This window comes from Petromyzon marinus, chromosome 12 (assembly GCF_048934315.1).
Source record: "Petromyzon marinus isolate PM22_M1 ecotype Great Lakes invasive population chromosome 12, UKy_Petmar_22M1.pri1.0, whole genome shotgun sequence".
In the NCBI taxonomy this organism is placed as follows: domain Eukaryota; kingdom Metazoa; phylum Chordata; class Hyperoartia; order Petromyzontiformes; family Petromyzontidae; genus Petromyzon; species Petromyzon marinus.
This window is the reverse complement of record NC_133678.1, coordinates 13223622-13246786: the sequence shown is the minus strand read 5'-3', so window position 1 is coordinate 13246786 and position 23165 is coordinate 13223622. Positions and strand designations below refer to the sequence as shown.

At 48.6% G+C, this 23165-nt stretch overlaps 1 protein-coding gene across 2 annotated transcripts; it reads right to left on the bottom strand.

The window, feature by feature from the left end:
• Positions 1 to 207: 207 nt before the first annotated feature.
• Positions 208 to 23086, bottom strand: LOC116941536 (opioid growth factor receptor-like protein 1). 2 transcript variants are annotated; one of them, XM_032952686.2, is made up of 7 exons: positions 22865 to 23086; positions 20318 to 20383; positions 10047 to 10125; positions 8643 to 8721; positions 4489 to 4555; positions 2076 to 2224; positions 208 to 1205 (listed from the first exon to the last, which is right to left on the bottom strand). In XM_032952686.2, exons 1-7 carry the CDS (start codon positions 23012 to 23014, stop codon positions 344 to 346), a joined length of 1452 nt encoding a protein of 483 aa, XP_032808577.1. In that variant the 5' UTR covers positions 23015 to 23086; the 3' UTR covers positions 208 to 343. The 2 variants fall into 2 exon arrangements, with proteins under 2 accessions (XP_032808577.1, XP_032808576.2); XM_032952685.2 differs by having other exon boundaries at positions 22840 to 22905.
• Between the last annotated feature and the right edge of the window lie 79 nt (positions 23087 to 23165).

Sequence of the window (23165 nt, the reverse complement as noted above, 5' to 3'; positions counted from 1 at the left end):
CGTACTTTTCACTTTTAAATATAAATAAAAATGTTAAAAAACCTATTTGCAATAGCCGGATACCAAGGACGGTGAATGTCACGAGAAGGCGACACGTGGAGGGAAAAAATGAACAGACCATCATCTCGCACGTACTATTGCACATCATTCATACGCAAATAACCTTTATGAGTTTGAATCCGTAGTTTGACCGGAATTGCAAGCGCAGAGAAATGAAACCATGAGCTCTGCACAACCAATAGAATACGTCTGTGAAATAGTCCGGCAGTGGTTATTCAGTTACCACTAGGTGAAGCTTAACGAAAACTCCACCGATTTCCTTCCTGCTACACGACTGTTCATTCTACACGCTCTTCTCAGCTGGGCTTCTGGCTGCATGCAGAGCGCTGCCCATGCGCCCACTGCTCCGTGGCGAACCTTTCTCAGCGCCGGATGATACTTCCTGCAGACGTGTCGTGTGCGACACCACGACCGCACGCAGCTTCCCGGCGGTGGCGGTGCCGTCTGGGGCCGGCGACGCAATCACCGCCGTCGCCGCTCCCTCTCCTCGCCACGGTGTCACGGTCTTGTCGCATCGCCAGGCGCCTGTGAGCACACTTCTGTATTCCCCTTCTTCCTCCGTCGACGTGGCCGCGTCGGTCTTCGTCCGCTCTGCCTTGTGAGCGGCACACGTCGAGCTGCTCGCCGTGGCAACGTGAGGACCGTCGCTCCACTCCGCGGGCCGCGCAGGATCGGGCCTGGGGTCGTCGCCGAGCGGCGACGACTTCCCTTCGTCGCCATCCATTTTCCGATCGTCGTGGCTTTCGTCCATCTCCGAGCTCGCGCCGATGTCGTGTTTCTGTTCCTTCTGCTCGGACGAGCCGTTCCCCCCGCTCTCTGGCGCTGCTACGCACTGCTGCTGCTCCTGCTGCTGCTCTGCCGCCGGCTTCCTGAAGCCGGGCAGCTTGTGCGTGGGCGGCCCCCACGGGAAGTCGTCGGGCTGCGGGTAGTGCTTCCGGGCGAAGAGCAGCAGCTCTCGACGCTCCTTCTTCGTGCGGAGGGTGAACACGAAGTATTCGAGGCAGCTCTGCTTCACGCGCGGCAGCTGCTTGTTGCACAGCGTCTCCTCCAGGAAGAACCGCACGAGCGGTGCCTTCATCCTCTCCAGACCCAGCTCCCCCAGACTCTTGAGGATGCGCGTCAGCCGCAGGTTGTTGTGCGTGTGGCTGTCGTGTCGAGAGAGAGAGAAATACAGATGAGGTAGGTTGGATTGAAGGGTCATCTACATACAACAAGCAGAGGTCTTCAATGCGGTAATTATTACACATCAATGAAACTTTAGAAGCTTTCCCATAGTTCAATGATGTGATAAAAAAAACAATTGACAACGTCTTGAATGCAGTCGCTGCAAAACTGTGTGGACAAGTGATCGGTTTTCATCCTGCTCCGGTCTGCTGAATAAACATCAGAGCTGAGTTTGATTGAATTACCTTCAGAGTTCATTTGTATCACAGTTAACATGTGATATATCAGTGATGCCAATGAGACCATTCCTCATCAGTCTGATAATTTATTTTTACCCAGGAGGGTTTTTCTTTGGATATTAGGCCAGTTATTTTTAAATTATTTTTACTTAATGTGTACGAAAACAACGTCTAAAATGGAATGCACATGAGCTGATAGTAAAGGTCAGTAGATATTCTGGCAACATGCTTGCTGTTCTTACTTCTACAGGCAGAGTCACTGCCCCTGAGCGTCAATGAATGTCTCTTGCACATTGAGTCTGCTTCATCCAGGTAAGCACCAACACACTCGGCTAAAAGCGCAGCACAAGAGATCCAGGTTTCATCTCAAGATAGTCTCCCTACGCAAGTGAGCACAGGGCTGCACTTATCTCTACTGGCGGCCCTGAGCCAGTGGTGGAATTCCAAGGGCCATTCCTTCCAGGAATAATGGGTCAAGATGACCACCGAGCGGGATGTAAATTCACAACCTTCTAGTTGTCAGTCAGGAGCTCTAACCACTGCACCACCCGACTAGGTGAAAGCCTAAACTCCGCAGGCAGATCTGGATGCCATGGACTGAAGAGTACTTGCCTGTTCAGGTTGAGAAACCGCGTCCTCCAGTTGCCCGTACGTGCCACTTCCCCAGTCTCCTCATTCACGAGCATGATCCCATAAAAATCCAGCATCATGCGGTAGGCCCGCATCAGCCGGCCCTGAACCTCCTTTGACTCCTTGAATTTCTAAACATTTTGCAAGTGACACAAACGAGAGCGGAGTCAATCAAACACAGTGGGGGGGCTAGGTATGTAATGATTCACAAGTCGGGGTTTGCAATTCAATTCTCGTGAAGCAAGTTTTAAGCAAACACAGTGGTATGAATCTACAATCGTGTTGGAAGAACCAATGAACACAAATAATTAGCAAATAAGCAGCACATCATTTGCTAGGGTCAAAAATATGTGGTCAGCAAAGCTTTACAGCATAACCCACAATGCTTTACGAGTCAGAAGCAAAGGCAGCTGCAGCATATGCACAGAAGCTTTATTCTGAATGTTTACAGTTAAAACAGCAAGGCGAGTGTGTCAGTTTTACTATTATCAAAGGTTATCAGTAAATTAGATCTCATGTCCTGTGACAAGAGTGTACACGTTTTTCTCTTATGAATCATTCGTGAGGTACATCCCTGCTACCCTATATATCTACTCGTTTTACCCTACAAAGACGTGTTTAGTGCAAGACACTATTGCGCACCTGTATATTTTTCTATATCAATCATTTACTAGAATGAAGGATGGCAGTGACAGTGGTAGTAGTGATGCTGGTGGTACTCCTGGTACACTGCTGATGCAGGTGGTGGTGGTGATGTTAGCAGCGCTGGTGGTGGAGGTGTAATGCTGGTGGTGGTGCTGATGCTGGTTTGGGAGCGTGGAGGCTGGGTGTGGAAAGTTGTGAGTCCCAGGCTGCTGTAGGCTGGCCTACTCATCGACAAGAGGCGAGGAATGGTGGTGGTGGTGGTGGTTGCTTACGCCCCCACCCAAGATGAACATCAGTAGAGAGATGCAGACAAAGCTGATGAGTCAGAGGCCTTGCGAGCTCGAGTGGCCCCTCAGGGCCACTTTAATGCTCCAGTATGTCATGACGCGGGCACCTGGGCCGGACTAATTGGAAGGCATGGGCCAAAGCTCATTAGTAACGATAGGAGGCTGCTAGTTACCAACAACACTGTTCCACCAATAGAGCATCTACACATCATGGATGCACGCCTGGTCCAAGCAAGAACATCTGCTGGACTATATAGTAACGGGACAGCGGATGCCAGCCCATGTCCTTCACACCAGGACCTACCGTGGAGCTGATCTGCCCACTAACCATCAACTTATCATCTGTAAGATGCGCCTGCCATTCCTCCACTGCGGTGGTGGGTGTCCACCTAGGACCCCATTCAAACCCACAGTAGCCTAGTCTCAGCGAGATGATGATTTTCGCAGAAGTAATTACTCCTAGTGAGTGGGCAGAGATCAGAATCTTTATTTAGACTGGAGGAATCTGATGAGCTATGAAGCTCTTTTTCACAGACGTCCAGCTGGAGATGATCTCCAAACCAAACTGCTGAAGGAGGATGTCGTTTGTGTGCAAACTGCCCTATATGACGTCACAACGGCCTGGACCACAGGACGGGTTCCACATGATTGAACGGATGCCCTGGTGGTCCTCCTCTCTTTAAGATGGACCATACAGAGTCTAACAACTACCGGGGCATCTCCCTCCTCAAGTGTGCGGGAAAAGGTCCTAGTTACATTTTGAAACATTCAGGCTGGCCTGCCTATGATCCATCCTGGGTTTAATCAGGCTGGATTGTGTGATCTCAAAAAATCCTTGAAAGATCTGGGCATATTCGCATCAGTGAGCTCTTCCGGAGGGCAAAGCTGCCTTTGGCTGGGTCAAGTAGCCCACATGTCCAGCCACCGCATGTCCAAGCAGCTTTTGTTTGGATAGGTAAAGGGGACTAAATGGGCATAGCTCGGGCTGCAGGACAGATGGACTAATGTGATCCAGGAGGATGTGGAGATGACTGGACTTGCTGAAGACTGGTATCAGCAGTGTCAAGATCGGCCTCTTTGGAGGAGGCTTGTGAAAGACGCTGCTGGGCAGTTGGAGGCAATCGTCATCGAACAACAGCGGAGGGCAGAGGAGCAACGCTCACAACAATGAGTGGAGTGCCGGGCCACTAAAATTCAGCAAGTCCACACAGTAGGGGCCACAGGTGGTGCATCTGCCAGTCAAGTCAGTCAACTCATGGCACCTGGGTCTATCCTGTGATCTCCTGTCAGCAAGCCTTTGACACTTCACGTGGCCTCGGAGTGCACCTGGCCTGGCACAAGCACCCGGGTGATGTCACCGCCACTTAATGGTGAATGGCGGCTGTTGTTATTGTTGTGATAATGGTGCTAATAGTGGCAGCAAGTACAACGCAAAGTTTGTAAAATGTGACCTGGATGCTCACCTCAATCTCTTCCTTGGTCAATACTGCTGCATAGGGGTTCATGCCCTGCTCCCTTATCGGGAAAAGCCTAGGGAACAATCAATAAAGCAATTAATCACTCAACATCCTTTACTAAATCACACAGGGGCCCACTGAGATACACGGTCTCTCTCCAAGGTAGACTAAAAGAGACCAGAAAAAGGAGCGGCTGCAATGACAAGCCAAAAATAGTTTCCCTCCATCAAGTTAAATTTTTTTGTAAATTAGTGTCAGGTAATTTTATAAATATGAAATTTATGCTGCGACATTCGTTCAATGTGTTTCTTGCAGAAATGTCACAGCTGGGTCTTTATGTTTGGTGGCGAGATGTTAACAACCTCGCTTGGTATACAAGAGATCATGGGTTCGATCCCAACCTTGACCACTGATTTCCTCATCTCTTCCCCCCAACTCAAATTTCTCGTCCCTGCACCCTGACACTGCTTCTTTTGTCCTAAATTCAGTACTTTCTTCCTCTAGACGCGCTTGCACCTCTGCTTCGCTTCCACCCTCCGCAACGCTCCCCATGTCCCTGGTTATCACCACCGCTCAAGTCACAGCGCCGGCTCGTACGCAAAGCAGAGCGCATCTGGAGGACCTCACCAACTCATGATTCACGTTCCTCATATACTTCCCTACTATCAAATTACACTTCGGCCCTGGAGGCTTCTCGTCAATCATACTTTCTTTTCCTCAATTCCGCCCTATCTCCACACCCTGCTCTACTCTTCAATACCTTAAAATCTCTGCTCCATCTGTCTTCTACCGCACCTATCACGTCCTCCTCCGCCTCTACTCAGGTGGTCCTCTTCAACTACTTCATTACCAAGATTTACCACATCTGCTCCTCCTTGCTCACTGCGCAACCACCTGACATCCCTGCACCTACTGACCCCTCCCCGCTCCACCATACTTCTTTTTCCTTAAATGCTTTCTCCCCTGTTTCCCTTCTGGAACTATCTACCATCATCTCCAAAACCCGCCCCACCTTTTTCTCCCTCAATCCCCTTTTGCCTTCCCTTCTTCCATCCATTTTCCCCAATATTATTCCATTTATCTTGGCTCTCTTTAACTCTTCCCTCCATTCCAGCATCTTCCCCAACCCTAACAAAACCGCCATCATTGTACCGCTTCTCAAAAAAGCTTCTCTAGATCCATGTGTCCCTGCAACACTATCGCCCTATTTCCTTGCTTTCTTATTTCTCCAAACTCCTTGAACGCTTAGTGCACTCCCACCTCTCATCCTATATCTCTTCCCACTCGCTGTATCCCTCCAGATTTGAAGCTTTCGTGACTGTAGGGATCCATACTCGGTAAAGTCACGCAGGTATAAAATAAAATAAATTAAATCACGACGTTTCGGGCGCAACACAAACGTCCGTCATCAGGTGGGACAACCACAGCAAGAAACAATTGCTGAATTGTTTCTTGATGTGGGACAACCACAGCAAGAAACAATTGACGGACGCTTGTGTTGCGCCCGAAACATCGCTGTATCCCCTCCACCAGTCTGGGTTCCGCCCTCTCCATTCCACCGAAGCAGCCATCCTTCACATCCACATCCACAACCACCTGGCCAACTCGCATCACTCCGGTCTATGCTCCATCCTTATCTCTCGACCTGTCCTTCTGCCTTCGACACCCTTGACCACTCCATCCTCCTGTCCACTTTCTCCAACCTCGGCATCTCTGACACTCCTCTTTCTTGGATCCGTTCCTACCTAACTTCCCGTTCATCGACTGTCTCTTTCAACCGCTGCTCTTTCTCCACCACCCCTCTCATGGTTGGTGTCCCCCAGGGCTCGGTACTTGGTCCCCTTCTGTTCTCTGTATAAACATCTCCCCTAGAGTCGATTCTTTCTTCCTTTGATATTTCCTGTCACCTCCTTGCCGATGACACTAAAATGTTCTTCTCCATTCCAATCATTCACCACGGATCTTTCCCTCCACATCTCGTCCTGTCTGACAACCATACAAGCCTGGATGACCCAACACTTCCTTTCCATAAATCCTTCCAAAACCTCGGTGCTTTTCTTTCCATCCTCTCGCTCATCCCCCTCCTGCACCCTCCACTTCTTCCCCCCACCCCCTTAGCCTCTTCCCAAATTCTACCACCCTTCCTCTTGGCATTACCTTCAATTCCACTCATTCCTTCACTTCCCACATTGCCAATGTCACTCGCACATGCCATTTCCATTTGTACAACTTAAAAAATCCGCCCCCTCATCACTACCACCGCTACCAAACTCCTCATACGCTCCCTTGTCTTCACTCATCTCGATTGCTGCAACTCACTCCTGGTCGGTCTCCCTGCTGACGCCTTTATCCCTCTCCAACATATCCAAAACGCAGCTGCACGCACTGTACTCAACCTTCCCTACACATCTGACTGCTCTCCTCCCCTTCAACAACTTCACTGGCTTCCTGTCTATCATCGCTGTCTTTTTAAATTCCTCACCCGAGTATTCAAAGCTTTGCATGGTGTTGCCTCCCCCCACACCTCTCTTCTCTCATTTCTTTACACGTGCTTTCACGCTCCCTCCGATCTCAATATTCCCTTTTTCTCATTTCTTACTGTTCCTTCACCTCCTTGCGCCCAGTCTCGCTTTCGTTATTTCTCTCTTCTTTCCCCGGTGCACTGGAACAAACTCCCTCTCCACATTAAGACTCTCCCCCTCGCTTTCCTCCTTTCGCTCTACCCTCAAGGTCCTTTCTCTTTTCTATTGCTTTTTCTCTTCCACTGCCTCCACCCCTACCAGTTCCTTCTCCCGCCTCTAACCCACTCCCAGTCCCCCAGCTCTTTTCCTCCTAGGCCCCCACGTCTTGCTTTCCATATCCACATCTCTCCCCCAGCCCTCCGCTGTTCTCCCCAATCAGCTCAACTATCCGGCCACCACACCTCTGCCCCTACCACCCTTCACCTACCCTCATCCATGCCAAGCCATAGCACCTATCTATCTTACCACTTCACGCGTGAGCCCCAACCCCGCTGCCTCTCATCCACATTGCACCCATCTGTCGCCCTCATTCACCATCACACTCCAGCTCCATTCCCATCCCCTGTCCCTCCTACCCTTCCGTCACCTCCCTCACTGACAGCCACTCCACCCTACCCGGTGCTCCCCTTTTGCCCCATTGTGTACTGCCGTCGGCTTGCATTGTAAAGTGCCCTGGAAAGGGCGCTGCTATATAAATCCTAAACAGAATAACATATTTGGAGCTGACATGTTCTTCCCATGGTTGCGTAGATTTTTATCTGGGTCCTCCGGTTTTTCCCTCCACATTTAGAATCAACATTATGCATTCAGAGTATTTGGCTGGTATCATTTTCCCCGTGATAAGCCACTGGGTTGAGCTCTCATTTGTGGCCAGGTCGCTTCTGAATAAGTAATATTTAAAAAATACTTTTTTAAAAACACGCTTTAATGAAATGTACCGTACTCGTAATGGAAAAACTCCAAGACTCCAGGAAGTGGCCGTAAAGCTTGTCATAACGTAAGGGACCGTGGTAATTTACAGCCAACGTCAGTTGAGCGTGGACAATTAGACCCAAGCCGAAACATAACATATGGAAAAGATGGTTTTAAAATATTTTCTTAAATTTGTAATGATAAACTATAGTATTGTCATCTGTATGACATAAGTATACCAAGTTTGCAGTCGATACCACATTGGGAAGTGGTTTAAAATTGAGTTACAAGATTTGAGGATACGACAACAACAGACAGAGTGAGTTAAATAAAAGCGTGTAAAAAGAGCTATATGGCTTAGTGGGCATTATCTGGAAATAAATCAACATGTACACTTTTCCACTTTGGTAATTTCTCAGTGAAATTAGTGGGCAGTTGTGAGATCCCAATTGTACACTTTGCAAAATAGTCAAGTACTTATCAAATCTGCCACCTAAACCACCATGCAATCTCTGCACATTTTTTTAAGCGGACTAATGTTTTGAACAACTATTTACAGCTGGAAATACAACACTGCCTGGTTATACTCTCCACGAGTTCTCCCAAAATAAAAGAGACATGTGGTCTCAATGGGCTCTCTCACCTAATGAATACATTCTCATTTAATACAAAATATATATTTTCAAAGTATAAATTACAAATCTTGTTAGTTTGCTCAAATCTTACCACTGGATGTACGAGTGGTTCCATTCCAGCTGCTCGTAGTCAGAAAACCAGTCGGTGAGTATCTCCTCGATCAGCATGCCTGTGCAGAAAATTGTAAGTTATATATACTTGTACAGTAATGTATTTAATTTTACCATGAAAGCCTCACCGAGTCTGAAGGATAATTTTGAAGAGTGTTCTGCTAGGAATATTACAACTTAAATGTAATTGCATTTCAAAGCTAACCAGAGCATATAAATAAATCCCATGAGCGGATAACACTCGAAATGCACATAGATTAGTAACCTTTTTGCCGTACTGCAAGTGGATTGCTGTCTGGTTAGGTGGTGGCTATGCATGCCTGTAATCCAGCACTGCAGAGGCAGCAGCGAGGGTTGGTCGAATCGCGCACTAATATTCTGAAACTCCCTTCCCGTGGCCGTCGAGCTGCCATACCCTGGCTTGCCAGGCGAATGCAGTACAGCAAGTAGCCTAATCGTTATTTCCATTTGTAGGGGTATAGTGTTGCCCCTTTTTGATTTGTGTTTTCTTCAGGTGTTCCGGTTTTCTCCCACAAGTATTTACACTTATTAATTGGCTGAAAAAAAATATTAAAATAAAAACCTAATGCAGGATCTTCCTGAAAAAGACTCAGTGTGACTCTCCTGTATGAAATTAAAAAAAGACAGGAGGTGTCATGGGCAGCAAATTTAATTTATATCACCTTATAAAAGTGTGTGGATGTGTGGGGAGCAGTGGCAAAGTGGTTATTATATTACACAGCAAACCTTATGGACCTATTCCAGTCCATCGATGACAACTATAGCAAGTGGTCTTACAACTGTCATGAACCTCATCTAGGTTGACTCGGCCTTAAATAAACTCAGCACAAATTGAATGTAGGGTGTTTTTTATGTGTGCTTGTGCATCACTGTCCACTAAGTCCCTTGGTTTTTTTTGCTCAGCCTCAAATAAGTACCTGGTGCAGTGTTTAAATATTGGCACTGATAAAAAGCTATTGGGCATGGTGGTGGCCACAACACGCCCCGTCATGTACCATCCTGGTCTTAAAATGTGCTTGATAACAGCACTTGCTCTAGGAGTTTGTATAGCTATGACTTTGCCTTTGTGTGTGTGGTGAAGGTGTGTGTATGCGAGTTCGTTGTTGCCATTAACAATGAGCTCAGTGTAAAACCAATCAAACATCGCGAGTTGGCACAATGGCGAGTGCGGGAGGTTCATCGGCAAGTCACGCCGGTCAATTAACCAAGCCTTTATCACTCCAAGTGGCCTCAAAAGTGCACCAAGCCTGATGCAAACTCCGCAAGAAGAATGGTGACTGTTGCTGCAGAATGGTGAATGTTGCTGCCGTAGTGCTGGGTGTGTATGGGGTGGAGGTGTGTGTGTGTTTATGTATGATCTTACTGCCAGGCTTGCACCTCAACTGGTTCAGATAAAATTTATAGTTCATCATCCTTCCAGCAGGGATGTCATCTTGTGTGCCCTGAAAGGGTAAACAGGGACAAGCATCGTCAACACAACCTCCGACAGTGAATTATCATTATACGTGGCTGGATGGCTCAGAAACAAATGTTAATACCTGTGTTTGTGATCTGAGTTCGTGCATTTCAAACGTGGGTTCTCACGTAGCATAAACCAGATTGTTGAGTACAATGTTTGTGAACCCGGCCACAAAAAAATGTAATAAACAGCATATAAATTGGGGTTTTCACTCAATTTGGCTCTGCTTAGCTCTGAGGACTTAACTAGCGAAAGGCATAGAGCGAGCCAATCAATAATTTGCCCAGCAGAAAAGTGCAACCATGGGTTGTGGAACCAAAGATCCTTGAAACAAGTCAGATGAAAGCTAGCTTCTGGGTACAGTGGTACCTCGGTATACGTCGTTAATTCGTTCCAGAAGGTAGGAGGACTTATACCGGAATTGACGTCTACCAAACGAATTTTTCCCATAAGAAATAAAGGGAAAGGAAATAATCCGTTCCAGAGTATAAGAAATTATATTTTATATGCCATATTATACATTAATGTGGTTGTATAACACAATGTAGACACTACTTATTACTAAAATGCATACATACATTAAATGACAAAAAAACACGTGAAAATTCACAGAGAGTTATAGCAAGGGTTGTGCACTGAACGAGATCTACAGCCAGACTGAGGAGCGGCGCTTTGTTTCAGTCGTGAACGGGGTCTACGCGGGTACACGGTGACTCATCCCGACCCAGACAAGTTCTAGCAAGTGCGTCGTATCCCAAGAAAGACGTATCCCAAGACATTTTTTTCTCGTCAAAACACAACGTATACCAAATTCGACGTATTACAAAGCGGTTGTATACCGAGGTATGACTGTACTTCCCTAATCTGACCTGCCAGAGACCTAACAAATGTATCATGTCAATTATTAGTACTTCCATTATAAGGCATTCACACTGCCTTTATTTTAAAAGGATGGTTAATTACAAAAATGTAAACTGATATTGGTGCTGGAACACTACTATCAATACTGTTCCTTAATTTAAATGTATCATATGGAGATCGTGAATGGAAAAACACCTCACTCTGTCTAGATGCAGGCAATTCAATCGCAATATAATACAGTAATATATTTAACTAAGCCCCTCATTCAAATGTAATTATTTTACTTTAAGCCCACATGAGAGTATAAGACGGAGGAGATTCATATCACCAGCTCCCAATATAAGCATCACTCTGTTTGAGGGCACGCAGGACAATGTGAACCCTCTCTAAGCAAACGGGTACAGGCAGTCCCAAGGTTACCAAATGGTTAGGTTGCCGATAACGATCCGGAACCAGAACTTTCCGTATGTCGGAAATTGAACAATTTTCCTCCAAAATCAACAATAAAATCCAATAGCCGGTAATAGTTGTGTCTTGCCTTCAATTTTCTCTCGGTAATTTATCGCGCTATCGTCCGTTTTCTATCGCTACCCGTATCGTATCGCTTAACATACGCTCTGCACTTCCTATCACTCTTTCATTTCATCGAATATCTACCCTAACACTACCCATAATTAATCTGATGGAACATATACTGTATCCAATTGTTTATGAATACCACGAAAATTGTAATATTAATTGTTAACAGAAAGCAGTCACTTTTTAATGGTCGTTTACGATGCATTAGGCTCGGCCTAGACTTCGCATACACATACATACACGCACACAAAGATAAAGATCCCCCGTATAGCCTTAACAGGATGTTGGGGCAAGTGCTGTTAGCGAGCACCTATGAAGGCAGGCACGGTATACGAGGGGGTGGGTGGCCAGCACCACGCCCGACCGCCTTTGTCTCCTCAGTGTCTATGTTTACACACGACACCAGGTACTCATTTGAGGCTGAGTCGACCTAGGGGAGGCCCAAGACCGGTTCGGATAAACGTCACCGGTGTTGGCCGTGAGCGGGAATCAAACTCGGGTCGCCGGGTTTCGTAGTGCATTGCGCTAACCACTACACTACACACAGATACACGCACACATACACACAGTACATACAGTAACTAACTGATAAAATAAACTTCAAATCAAGACAACTAGCAGCAGAAACATGGGAGAAAAAAGACAGTTCTAAGCACAGAAAACAAACCATTTCTTAAAGTAACAAAAGGAAAAGAATTAGTAACGCTACAAAAAAATTACATTTGACTTAATCCTAGTGAAGCTCGGGCTCGGTGAGAAGGCCGCGTTTTGGTGGAGGCGTAAGGTGGGAGCTTACACCTCACTCCGTGGTATTCATCACTATTTGTGCTTATGTAACTCACGCAAACATTTCCGCATATTTAACTTTTTTTACATGATTTATGAGAGCATTTCCGTAAAGTTGGATTTCCGTAAGTCGGGTCTTCCACAATCCGGAGATTGCCTGTATATTATTCTGGGGTAACAAAAGAATGGCTTTCCTAGGCGACTCATTCACAGCAGTAACAAACTATTGTGCGGGAGCTTTTCAGAAAAAACAAACCCACATTTGGTTCTGTCCTCTGCCCTCAGACCAAAGAGTTGAATGTGCTGAGGACAATATAAAGGTAAGTAAATGTAGACTGCCCTTGGTAATCCCTTAGCAAGACAAATACAAGCCAGCCCCTTGAGTAGGTTCCCTTCGCAATGTTCCTGGCCTCCTTGGCAAATACAGCATAATACTGGTAGGAACCTCTGGTTACACCAGCCCACGGGATTATTGTGTCCGTCCGTCGTGCATCCAAAAATGGGAGGGGTGGGGCTGGGTGAAGAGGGGAGGGTGGGCAAGGGCTGGGTGGGGAGGGTGGGGAGGGGCTGGGTGGGGAGGGTGGGACTGGGTGGGGGGTGGGGCTGGGTGGGGAGGGGCTGGTCACCCCGTGGTGCCCTTATAAAACTCAACGTTTAACCTACTCACGCCGGTTTGTACCCGCCCTCACAGTCGGGCATATTTGCGGAATAAACCACGCCGCCGTTGACTCTGGCCATTGACCGAGTAACCCAACATTCCTACCAGCTCCCTCCGCAGAAATGTGTTTAGGTCTCTCCCTTTGGAGATACTTACATGACAGCAGTAATACGTGGTAATCGCAATTCACAGGTGGTGGAGCATATTGGTATTACTTTGACAATGGTGCGGCTACTATTGGAACTATAAGTGACGCAACATGATTTTAAGCGCATGCAACTTCGTCTGAACACTTAGAATTGCAAACATAGCCATCACTGCAGTATAAAAGCACTGCATGTTTGTTTGAAACTTGTTTTTTTACTTGCATAAATGAATGTTGCATACCAAGGAATATTTTTCAATTATTCTCTTTTAATAGTGCATTGATCTGTCAATCCAGAGCTGAAGATATTCCCCATGTCAGTTATAGAGGTTGTTTGATCATACTCTACCATACTGGTCAGTATGGGTTGGTGAAGTGAGGGCCAGCACCAGTTCAAATATAACTCTCACCGAATGTTAGCCTTGACCAAGGAATTAAACTCAGGTTGCCAGGTTCACAGCATGCTGAACACTACACCACAGCTGCCCCCCTACAATGAGATATATTTTCTCGTACATGTGTAGTGACTGTACTTGTCACTGTGGTGCCGGGACTTGCGAAGTCACGGCCGGTAATGTTGTCATTGCGGGCAGCCCGAGTTGGAGGCTGCAGTATCAACACTAGCGGTGGTTGGGTGAGCGCTGGTTAGCGTGGAGGCACCGCGAGTCGTGTGGGGTGCCGGCTCCCAGTGAGGGAGCGAGAGCGAGCGTCAGCCAGCCAGGGTTACTCTGGAGTATGATACTCTGGCTGACCTGTTGTCACGTGACCGGACGATACTGGAGGGGGGCCACCGGTGGACGGGGGCCGAGGGGCGGTCATGTGGAAGGTGGGCGGGGCTAAGGGCGGAGCCAGCCCCAGCCCGGGAGCATATAACGATAGCTCCTTGAGGAGCTTGGGGTTCTTCAAGTGTTGGTGTTCGAAGATCCACGTCAGGGAGAAGAAGCCTCTAGCCACGCGGTCCGGGAGACCCGAGCGTAGGTTATGTTATGTTCGTGCTATTGTGTGAATAAATAGTGTTGCACCCAAGATAACGTCTGCGACTCAGTTGGACTCACTACAACTGGTGTTGGAAGTGGCAAACTTGCTAGGTAATATCTAGCGGTAGACGGAAGATGTCTACACGTCGCAGAGTTCGTGTGCGAGCGTCGAATGATGAAGACGGTGACGAGCTGATTCTGCCCACGGCCACCGAGGACGGAGTGGAGACGCTGCCCACGGAGCAGGGTGCAGCCGGGGCGCGGGGCACCTCGCCTTCTGTTGAGGAGCTCGTCAGGGACGCGCATGGCCGTCTCGCTGACCTCCTCCAAGCAGCGTCCTCCATCCTCGTCGAGATGCGGTCCTTCCCCTCGACGGCGAAGTTAGGGGTGGCGGAGCCAGCCGGGCAAGGCGACTTGGCCGCCATTTCACAAAGGGCGGGAACGCCATTGCCGCTGCCCACGCTCGCAGGCGCCATTTTGCCGCCAGCGGGGAGTGCGGGGACCGCCAAGCTTGAAACAGGGACGTCCTCGTCATTTGACGTCCAATCGCACCGCCGTCGCCTGCCCTTCATTAAAAAATTTGTGGCCTCCAGCGGAGATTGGGTGGCGTTTAAGAGAAGATTCCTCACGAATGCCGACGTGGCGAGATGGTCGGAGGCGGACGCGCTGAAGGCGCTTCCGCCACCCTCGATGACGATGCTTTCGTGGCATTCCTCGCCATCCCGCTGTCCGAGAGGTCGACTCTCACGAAGGCGTTTGACCAGATGGCCGCCACTTTTGAGCCTCCGCTGAACACCCGCCAGAAGTTCGCGGTGAGGCGGAGAGGTGATACTCAGTCGGCCCTCGCGTACAGGAGTGCACTTTTGGCGCTGGCGAAGGCCGCGTATCCGCTCATGGGTCACGATGGCCACGTCGCGCTGGTGCTTGAGAAGATGTTGGAGCTCGCCAAGGATCTTCACACTGTACTTCCCGCCGACGGCAGGGACGTGTCTTCGCTCAAGATCGCCAGGTGTATCCAGGCGCAGCAGACCCTGCAACGTGACAGAGTGTTGGTGGCGTGCTCCGCGTCTTCCGCGGAGCCCGAGGGCCACACGGTCGGAGAGGCCATGTCCGCGTGCTCGCTGCATCAGCGGGGCACCGATCGACGGGGTGACGGAGATCGGCGGCGGGACGACCGGCGGCGGGTGAGGTCTGCTTCGTCCCGTTCCAGCGACGGACGGTCACCTGCTACAACTGCGGCCTGCCGGGGCATGTCCAGTCGGGCTGCCAGGTTCCTCGACGGCGGGCCTTGAGACATCCGCCTTCCTATGACTCCATCCCCCCCAAAGCGAGTCGCGGTGCACCTCACACTCGGCCCTGGGGTTCCCTTCATTCATCGGGGGGGTCCGGTGTGTGTCGGGGTCGCGCGCGTGTTCGGGAGGAGTCGGGTCGTGTTCGCGACGCGCGGCCGCTCCGACCTGAACAGTGCTCGGAGCTGGCAGGTCGTGTGGTTGCGGCAACCGCGGGGTCGTCGGCCGTGCTCGGGTTTGTTGAGGGTGTTGGGGTGCGCATGCTTGTGGATACTGGTGTGTCCTCGACCATTATATCCAAGTTGATTTATAACATTTTGCCACGCCGGTGTCGCGTTTTAGAGCCGGTAGATGCTCCGTGTTTCGCCGCTAATGGCGGTTCATTGGGGATAATAGGTCGGATCTCTGTTGCATTGCGCATTGCCGATGTCCAATTGTCGGGCCACGTGTTGGTTTCCACGACCCTGGCTGTCCCGTGCCTGCTGGGGACTGACTTTCTCGGCAAGATGCCCCTGAAAATTCGTATCGATCAGGGATGTTTGGAGTTGCCGTCAGGACGGCGTATGGCTTTTCTTCCATCCCAGACTCGCATTAATGTTGCTAATGCTACGGTACAGGCACTTACATGCCGCAAGGTGCGGATCCCCCCCCGGTGCTCAAATGCTAGTGCCTCTTCGTTTGCGAAAACCGCTCGATGCGCATGCCGTGAGTAACGGCATTGTGCTGGGTCCCTCGAATAAAATCAGTCGAGAGATTTCGCTGGTTGCGGCACAGACACTGGTCTCCCAGGACCAGCCGCCGTTTATACAGATCCTTAACACCGGGTCTGACACTACGATTATTCAAGAGGGTTCCGTGATCGCTCACGCGTCCCCGGCGTGTCCGAAAGCGGATGTTGTGGGAAATGTCGGGGTCGGCGTTCAATCTCACGGACCTCTTGTGATCGATGAGGCATGGATCGACAAATTATGTTAGGAATACGGCAATTTGTCCACGGGCCAAACGCGGAAACTAAGGGCGCTCCTGTGGGAATTTTCCGACATTTTTAGTAAGTCAAAATTTGATATTGGTCGGACATCTCTATTGAGCTACCATATTGACACGGGTAATGCTGCCCCCATTCGACAGAATCCTTATCGCCTGAGTCCGGCTAGGAAGGACCATGTTCGTGTGGCGGTGGATTAAATGTTGGCCGCGGATATCATTTCGCCGTCCACCAGTCCATGGGGGGATCCGATTGTCCTTGTTAAGAAGCACGACGGCTTTCTGCGGTTTTGCGTCGAATTCAGGAAACTTAACAAAGTGTCAGTCGTGGATGCCTACCCCCTGCCTCGCATGGACGCTCTGGCAGGCGTGCGGTATTTTTCGACCCTCGACCTTTTGTCCGGGTTTTGGCAATTTCCGCTTGACGATGCCTCGAGGCCCAAGACGGCTTTTCGGACGCCCCAAGGGCTGTTTGAGTTCAACCGAATTCCGATGGGGCTGCATTCCACGCCTGCCACTTTTCAGAGGCTGATGGAATTGTTTATGGTGGGCCTCCAGTGGGATTTGTGCCTGATATATTTCGATGGCGTCATCGTTTTCGACCGCACGTTTGATGAGTATTTGGATCGCCTGCGGGCTGTTTTTGTTAAGATGCGTGCCGCCGACTTGAAGTTCAAGCCCCACAAATGTCATCTGCTCCTAAAATCTGTCCGTTACTTGGGCCACATAGCGAATCGGGCATTGCGAGAAAACTGCTTGTGTTCGGACGTGGTCGACACCCACCTCGGCTACCGAGGTGTACAGTTTTATTGACTTTGCCACTTATTATCGCCGATTTGTTGCGGGGTTCGGGTCCATTGCTAAACCCCTCCACGCCCTGACGGCCAAGGCCCAGAAATTTCATTGGGGGGAGGCGGAGGAGGCTGCATTCTGCTCCATTCGCGATGGCCTTGTTAACGCTCCTCCCCAACTTTTCACTGCCGTTCATCTTGGACACGGATGGTAGTAATACCGGCATTGGTGCCGTGTTATCTCAGAGCGTTAATGGCGTGGAGCACGTGGTTGCGTATGGCAGCAGGGTGCTGTCTCCGACGGAGCAGCGGTACTGCGTTACGCGCCGGGAACTGTTGGCCATTGTCGTGTTCGTGCAGCAGTATCGGCCGTATTTGTACGGGCGGCACTTCGAAGTGCGCTCGGACCATGCGGCGCTCCAGTATGCGTTGCGTGTGGACCAGCCCTCAGGCCAATTGTCGCGCTGGCTTGAAATCCTACAGGATTTTTCGTTCAATGTCACATATCGTAAGGGTACTCGCCATTCAAATGCCGATGCACTCTCGCGATTGCCAGTGCCCGGGGAGTGCGCATGTTTTTCGGGTTCGGGTCGCTGTCGGCCATGCGGCTCGACCTCCCCCTCCCCTCTCGTTGCGTCTGCTACGAACGCCGCTGAGGGGACGGGCGACGTCCCTGTCGCGCGTGATGCTACCTTGGGTCTTGATTATGAGGTATGGGGACGTCGACAGGCGGAAGATTCATCCCTCCTTAAGCTGTGCCGGCGTGTCAGGGTGACCGCCGATGGTGAAACACCATGGGATGTGAATTTGTTTGTGCTGCGGGGAAGATTGCTCATGTATTGGGATGGAGGATTGCGCCGTTATGCTATTGTTGTCCCTACCGCCCTGCGGGGCGAGGTCGTGTGGGCTGTGCATAAACGGCTGTTGCACCTCAGAATGGGCAAACTTTTTGAGGCGCGGGAAGCCGCCAGCGTTAATTCTCGGGCCAGGCAGCTGGCAACAAGCGGCTCAAGGGTGGCCGTGTTTCCCTGCACAATCGGTCGCCGGGTGACAGGGCCTGGTTGCATTGTCCGCAGGTGCCAGTGGGCACGTCACCTAAATTGCTGCAACCTTGAAGAGGGCCGGTTGATGTCGTTCGGGTCGTGAGGCCCCAATGTGTCCAGGTTCGGTTTGTTAAGCGGAGCTGGTTTGTGCACCTTTTTGGCCTGAAACCATTAATCACGCCGTGCGAGTTTGTTTCTTCTCCATAACGAAGGGGCCGAGTGTCGGGTGTGTCCGACGAGCTGGGGCGTGCGTCTGCCGACGCGGGTCCTCAGGAGATTGTTTCTGTTCCGCCCCCAGGCGCCACGCAACTGATGCCTCGCACGCGGCTGCTCGTGTCGGCCTCGCGGGCTCGGAAGGCCAAGGACCCAACGACCTGGACTACTGCTCTGCGTGAGGAGCCGGCTTCGTCGGGTCGATTTCTTGCTCCCCCCGGCCCTCCCAAGGCGGTCGAGCCCAACCCGTCTGGAGGACTGGCGTCACGGACTCGCTCAAAGACTCGTTTTGCATGATCCCACACATTGCACACTCCCACACCGTCATGGGCTGTCGCGCTCACGTGAGTCATGGACAGTATTTGGCTGATCCTGCTTGCCATCGAGCTCACGAGCGTTGTTACACATTGAGGGTGGGAGATGGTGGTTGTGGGGATTTTGTGTGCCGCGGTTGTCGGTTTGACCGGTTGTTTTTTTGTCTTGTTGTCATGTGTATATATTGTACATTTGGGTTGGGTTATTTATTGTTGCCTTGTTATGTTGTTGGAGCACACTTGTTGGTTATGTTAGTTTACGTCGGTTGCTTGCTTGGGGAGAATTAGCAGCCGGGACAGCTGGAAGCTACGTAGGGGGGAGTGATGTAGTGATTGTACTTGTCACTGTGTGTTGCCGGGAATTGCGAAGTCACGGCCGGTAATTGTCATTGCGGGCAGCCTGGGTTGCAGGCTGCAGTACCAACACTAGCGGTGGTTGGGTGAGCGGTGGTTAGCGCGGAGGCACCGCGAGCAGTGTACGGTGCCGGCTCCCAGTGAGGGAGCGAGAGCGAGTGTCAGCCAGCCAGGCTTACTCTGGGGCATGATACTCTGGCTGACCTGTTGTCACATGACCGGACAATACTGGAGCGGGGCCACCTGTGGACGGAGGCCGAGGGGCGGTCACGTGGTCCCGGAGAGCTCTCGGGAACATTCGAGAAGGGGCTCGAGGAGCCTGGAAGGTGGGCGGGTCTAAGGGCTGAGCCAGCCCCACTCCGGGAGCATATAACAAGAGCTCCGTGAGGAGCTCGGGGGTTCTTCAAGTGTTGGTGTTCGAAGATCCACGTCGGGGAGAAGAAGCCTCTAGCCATGCAGTCCGGGACCCAGCTTGTGGTCCAGACCAGGATAGCGAACCGTGTCTAGTTCTGCCGTAGCGTGGTTCGATGGGCATTCGAGACCCGAGCATAGGTTGTGTTATGTTCGTGCTGTTGTGTGAATGAATAGTGTTGCTCCCTAGATAACGTCTGCGACTCAATTGGACTCACTACACATGCATTAACCAAAAAAGTGAAAGCACCTTTAACATGGACCTATACCCATCAATCCATACAGTTTACCCATATTCTTGCACAGGGAAATTGAGTTTTTAGGTTCATACGCCGTACAGCCGTTTCAGTACGGGCAAAAATGTGTTTGTCTATGTTTGTGTTTCTCTGCTGTGATGGAACTTTGTAGGATGAACGTTGAGATGTATAAGAACATGGGGTGACAAATCAGGTCTGAATTGGTCTGTAATAAGGTAGGGCATTGATAAGGGGTTGACAGGTATATGGATCCTAAAACAGATGGCCAATTCCCTACAAATATTACCAAAGTGCAAAGATAACTAAACTTCTGACACCTTATAAAATGGCTTTGTTGCAGGCATGCCGACTACCGCAAAAGCCAGTTCCCTGCTGCAGTTGTAAACGAAACACAATTGAGAATTCAGCAACATGTTGAGGAACTGAGATACTATTAAAGTAGACCCTCCTGTTCCAGTGCTATACCATTAGTTCTGCAACGTCAAGTGGCACAGTGATATATGATGCCCTTACCGGATAGTTACGTCGATACCGCTGCAGATCCTTTGCTGCAAACACGCTTCTCCCACACAAGGTCCTCTGTGGAAAGGTGTAAATTTCAGGCCGAGCTTAGGGTTCAAGATTACGTTAATATCCTGAGTTTATCCACAACGCTATGGCCAGTAAATAAATCACGTGCTGAACTGGTCTCAACTTCACTAAGTCTCATCAACAGGGTGTGGCCAATTAAATGCTACTTCTGGGTTGCCCAGTTTTTAGACAAACGCCATTGTGGGTCCCCATTGTCATGTTCAGCAGAGAACATCAACATTGTACAAAATAACCCTTTTAGGTCACACTCTGCTCATGAAACAGCGAGAAGCTGAAATCAATTCAGGGATTGCCATGTTTAACCAGGGCTTTAAAATAATGATCCAGAAGGTCCACTAATGGATGGACTCAAGTGTTATTTTAGTTTATGATGTAGAAACCTTCCCTGATTTCTTTATTGCCACGTATATGGATCAGATTAGCATCATGAATTGACCTATCACACATACCAAATCGAACTTCTTTCAACATTAAATAGAATTTTCATGATTGTTGATGTTTTTTTTTACAATTCAGGTTTACATTTATGACAACAAATATATGTTAATAATTTAAAGCATAATTGGAAAAGCTGTTTACGTTAATGGCACACAGTGAGCGAATACCATCACAAAAGAGTCTATAAAAATAGGTACCGCTTTGTGGAAGTCAGCAGTGGTTGTTCTATAAAGAGAATAGCCCACATTACAGGAATGTGTTATTTCCATCACTGGCTCTGGGCCACTAAAGGTGAAAAGCACTGTTCAAAAAAATTGGGACACTTTGACAACTGATAAAAGTATTGTAGCAGTAATTTACTGTCGTAGTTATTCAATTGTCCGCTAATTGATTGAATTTCAAAATATACATAGAAACGTACAAAAGTCACTCGGCCTTTCTCCATTATACAACAAAAACATCAGCAGCTTCTGAATTAATGCACTGTGGTCCTCTTGTCTTAGGTGACCATCGAAATAAATTAGCAAACTGACAGGCATTTTTGAAAGTGAACTAAAACAAGATGACCAAAATGCAGTTCTTCACGATAGTTTTTTATTATTTTTGCAGAAAGCACAAAGGCTTTTGGTACACATTTTGCACGTGTTTTTTACTTTTCTGGCCTACATTATTTTTTTATGTTGATAGATTTTCTCGTCATTTACATATCTGCTTATTGAATTCAAGAACTTCATTTTAACTTTTGAATCTTGAAAAATTGTCAAAAAAAGCTTGTCTGTAAAAATGACATTAACTGAAAGGTAAGCGAAAATTCTAACATTTAGAAATATCGACTGAAATAAAGTAAACATGACAATTTAAAAACACAACCAATTTACAATTCCTTGTCGGTTTTATCGGTGCTTTAAAATTAATGTAACAATAAAATTGGACGTGTATTTTAACCCATTTAGATTTATGACAAGCATCTTAAAACAGAATGTTTAAGTTAAAGAAATTTGACAATACACAATTAATACATAATTTAAAACAATAAATATAAATTACCTGAAGCAGGGCAATGACGATTATACTTTTTGTACAGCTATTGTAATCTATACTTACTTCTGCTCTTACATACCGCCAATTATCTCAATATTATTTTACAATGACACTTCTTTTTAATTTGTATTATTAAAAAATGTACTGGTGTGCCAATATAACCAGGAACTTTGTCTTTTTCATTACACGGATTACCCGTATATATAAAATAAAAACTTTATTTATTGGTCACTACAAAAAAAAGCTTCTTCTCCTTATTCTGTGCAATCAATTACGTACTAAAGTCTTACGAGTTAACAGCATTTTAATAATTAGTAAAATTCTAGAATCTGCTATCCATGAAGCATAATTATAACCACAATAATGTAAGAAACGATTTCATTTATGTTCCACAAGCGTATAGTATATTAAATAGATTGTTTAAAATGTTACTAACAAATTACCAGTTAGTGGGTGTTTACGATGGAAACCGTTATTAAATCATTACAAAATAACAGGAATTGCACTCGAGTAATGTTCAACAGTGCACCAAAAATACCTTTCCAAAGTCACACCTGTCTGCCCGTTCGCCTATCTGTATTAAAGGCGCCGAGTCAAGACATGGAAATTCCACATTATCATGACGAGGTCAGGTACACATTCCAAATTCGATCATAACAATTCTAAACCATAGCAGCCCAAGCACTTCGTATGACAAGTACCAAATAATAAAAACTCACAATTTTGTTTAAATGCATCGGCAACAAAAAAAATGATGTATTTATTCTATCTACGTGGCTTTACCGAAAGACACCAAAGAATATAAATGCAAACACCAATGAAACCCCCGTCAACATCCCACATGGTGTCCCCGACCCTTGCGGCGTTTCCTGAGAACGTCCCCGGGAAAGCCTGCGCTAGGCCAAGCGCTGCAACCAAAGCATGGTTCGGCGAGTGGTGGTGGTTGGTGGGGGAGGTGCGCGTACAACGCGAATTATTTTTTTTTGTAACCTCCGCCTTCTTAGGCCTCGAGTCCGTCTGCTGCGCGGCCTCGTCCTCGTCGCTCGTGTCCCACGTCGAGTCGTAGCCCGAGGACCTCTCCATGCGCGCCTTGAGCCGTGCCCGAAGCGCTCGGCCCAGATCGGCCTTCCTCTTCCCCATGATAACGGTTCCTCCACCACCGTCTCGACAAACCACGCTTTAGATTTCCCACAGCTCACGCGCACGGTTGGTGGTGGTTGGGGGGTAGGCAGCGACCCCTCCCCACCATTCTCCGTGCACGCGCGCCCATTGGTTCGCGCGACCGTTGCGT

Excerpts from the sequence above, each read along its gene's own strand:
- LOC116941536 (XM_032952686.2), bottom strand. The coding sequence starts at position 23,014 with ATGGGGAAGAGGAAGGCCGATCTGGGCCGAGCGCTTCGGGCACGGCTC. Across the intron at positions 8,722-10,046 it reads GTTGAGGTGCAAGCCTGGCA|GCATGCTGATCGAGGAGATA; the intron begins GTAAGATCATAC and ends TTTTCTGCACAG. Across the intron at positions 1,206-2,075 it reads CGGTTTCTCAACCTGAACAG|CCACACGCACAACAACCTGC; the intron begins GCAAGTACTCTT and ends TCGACACGACAG.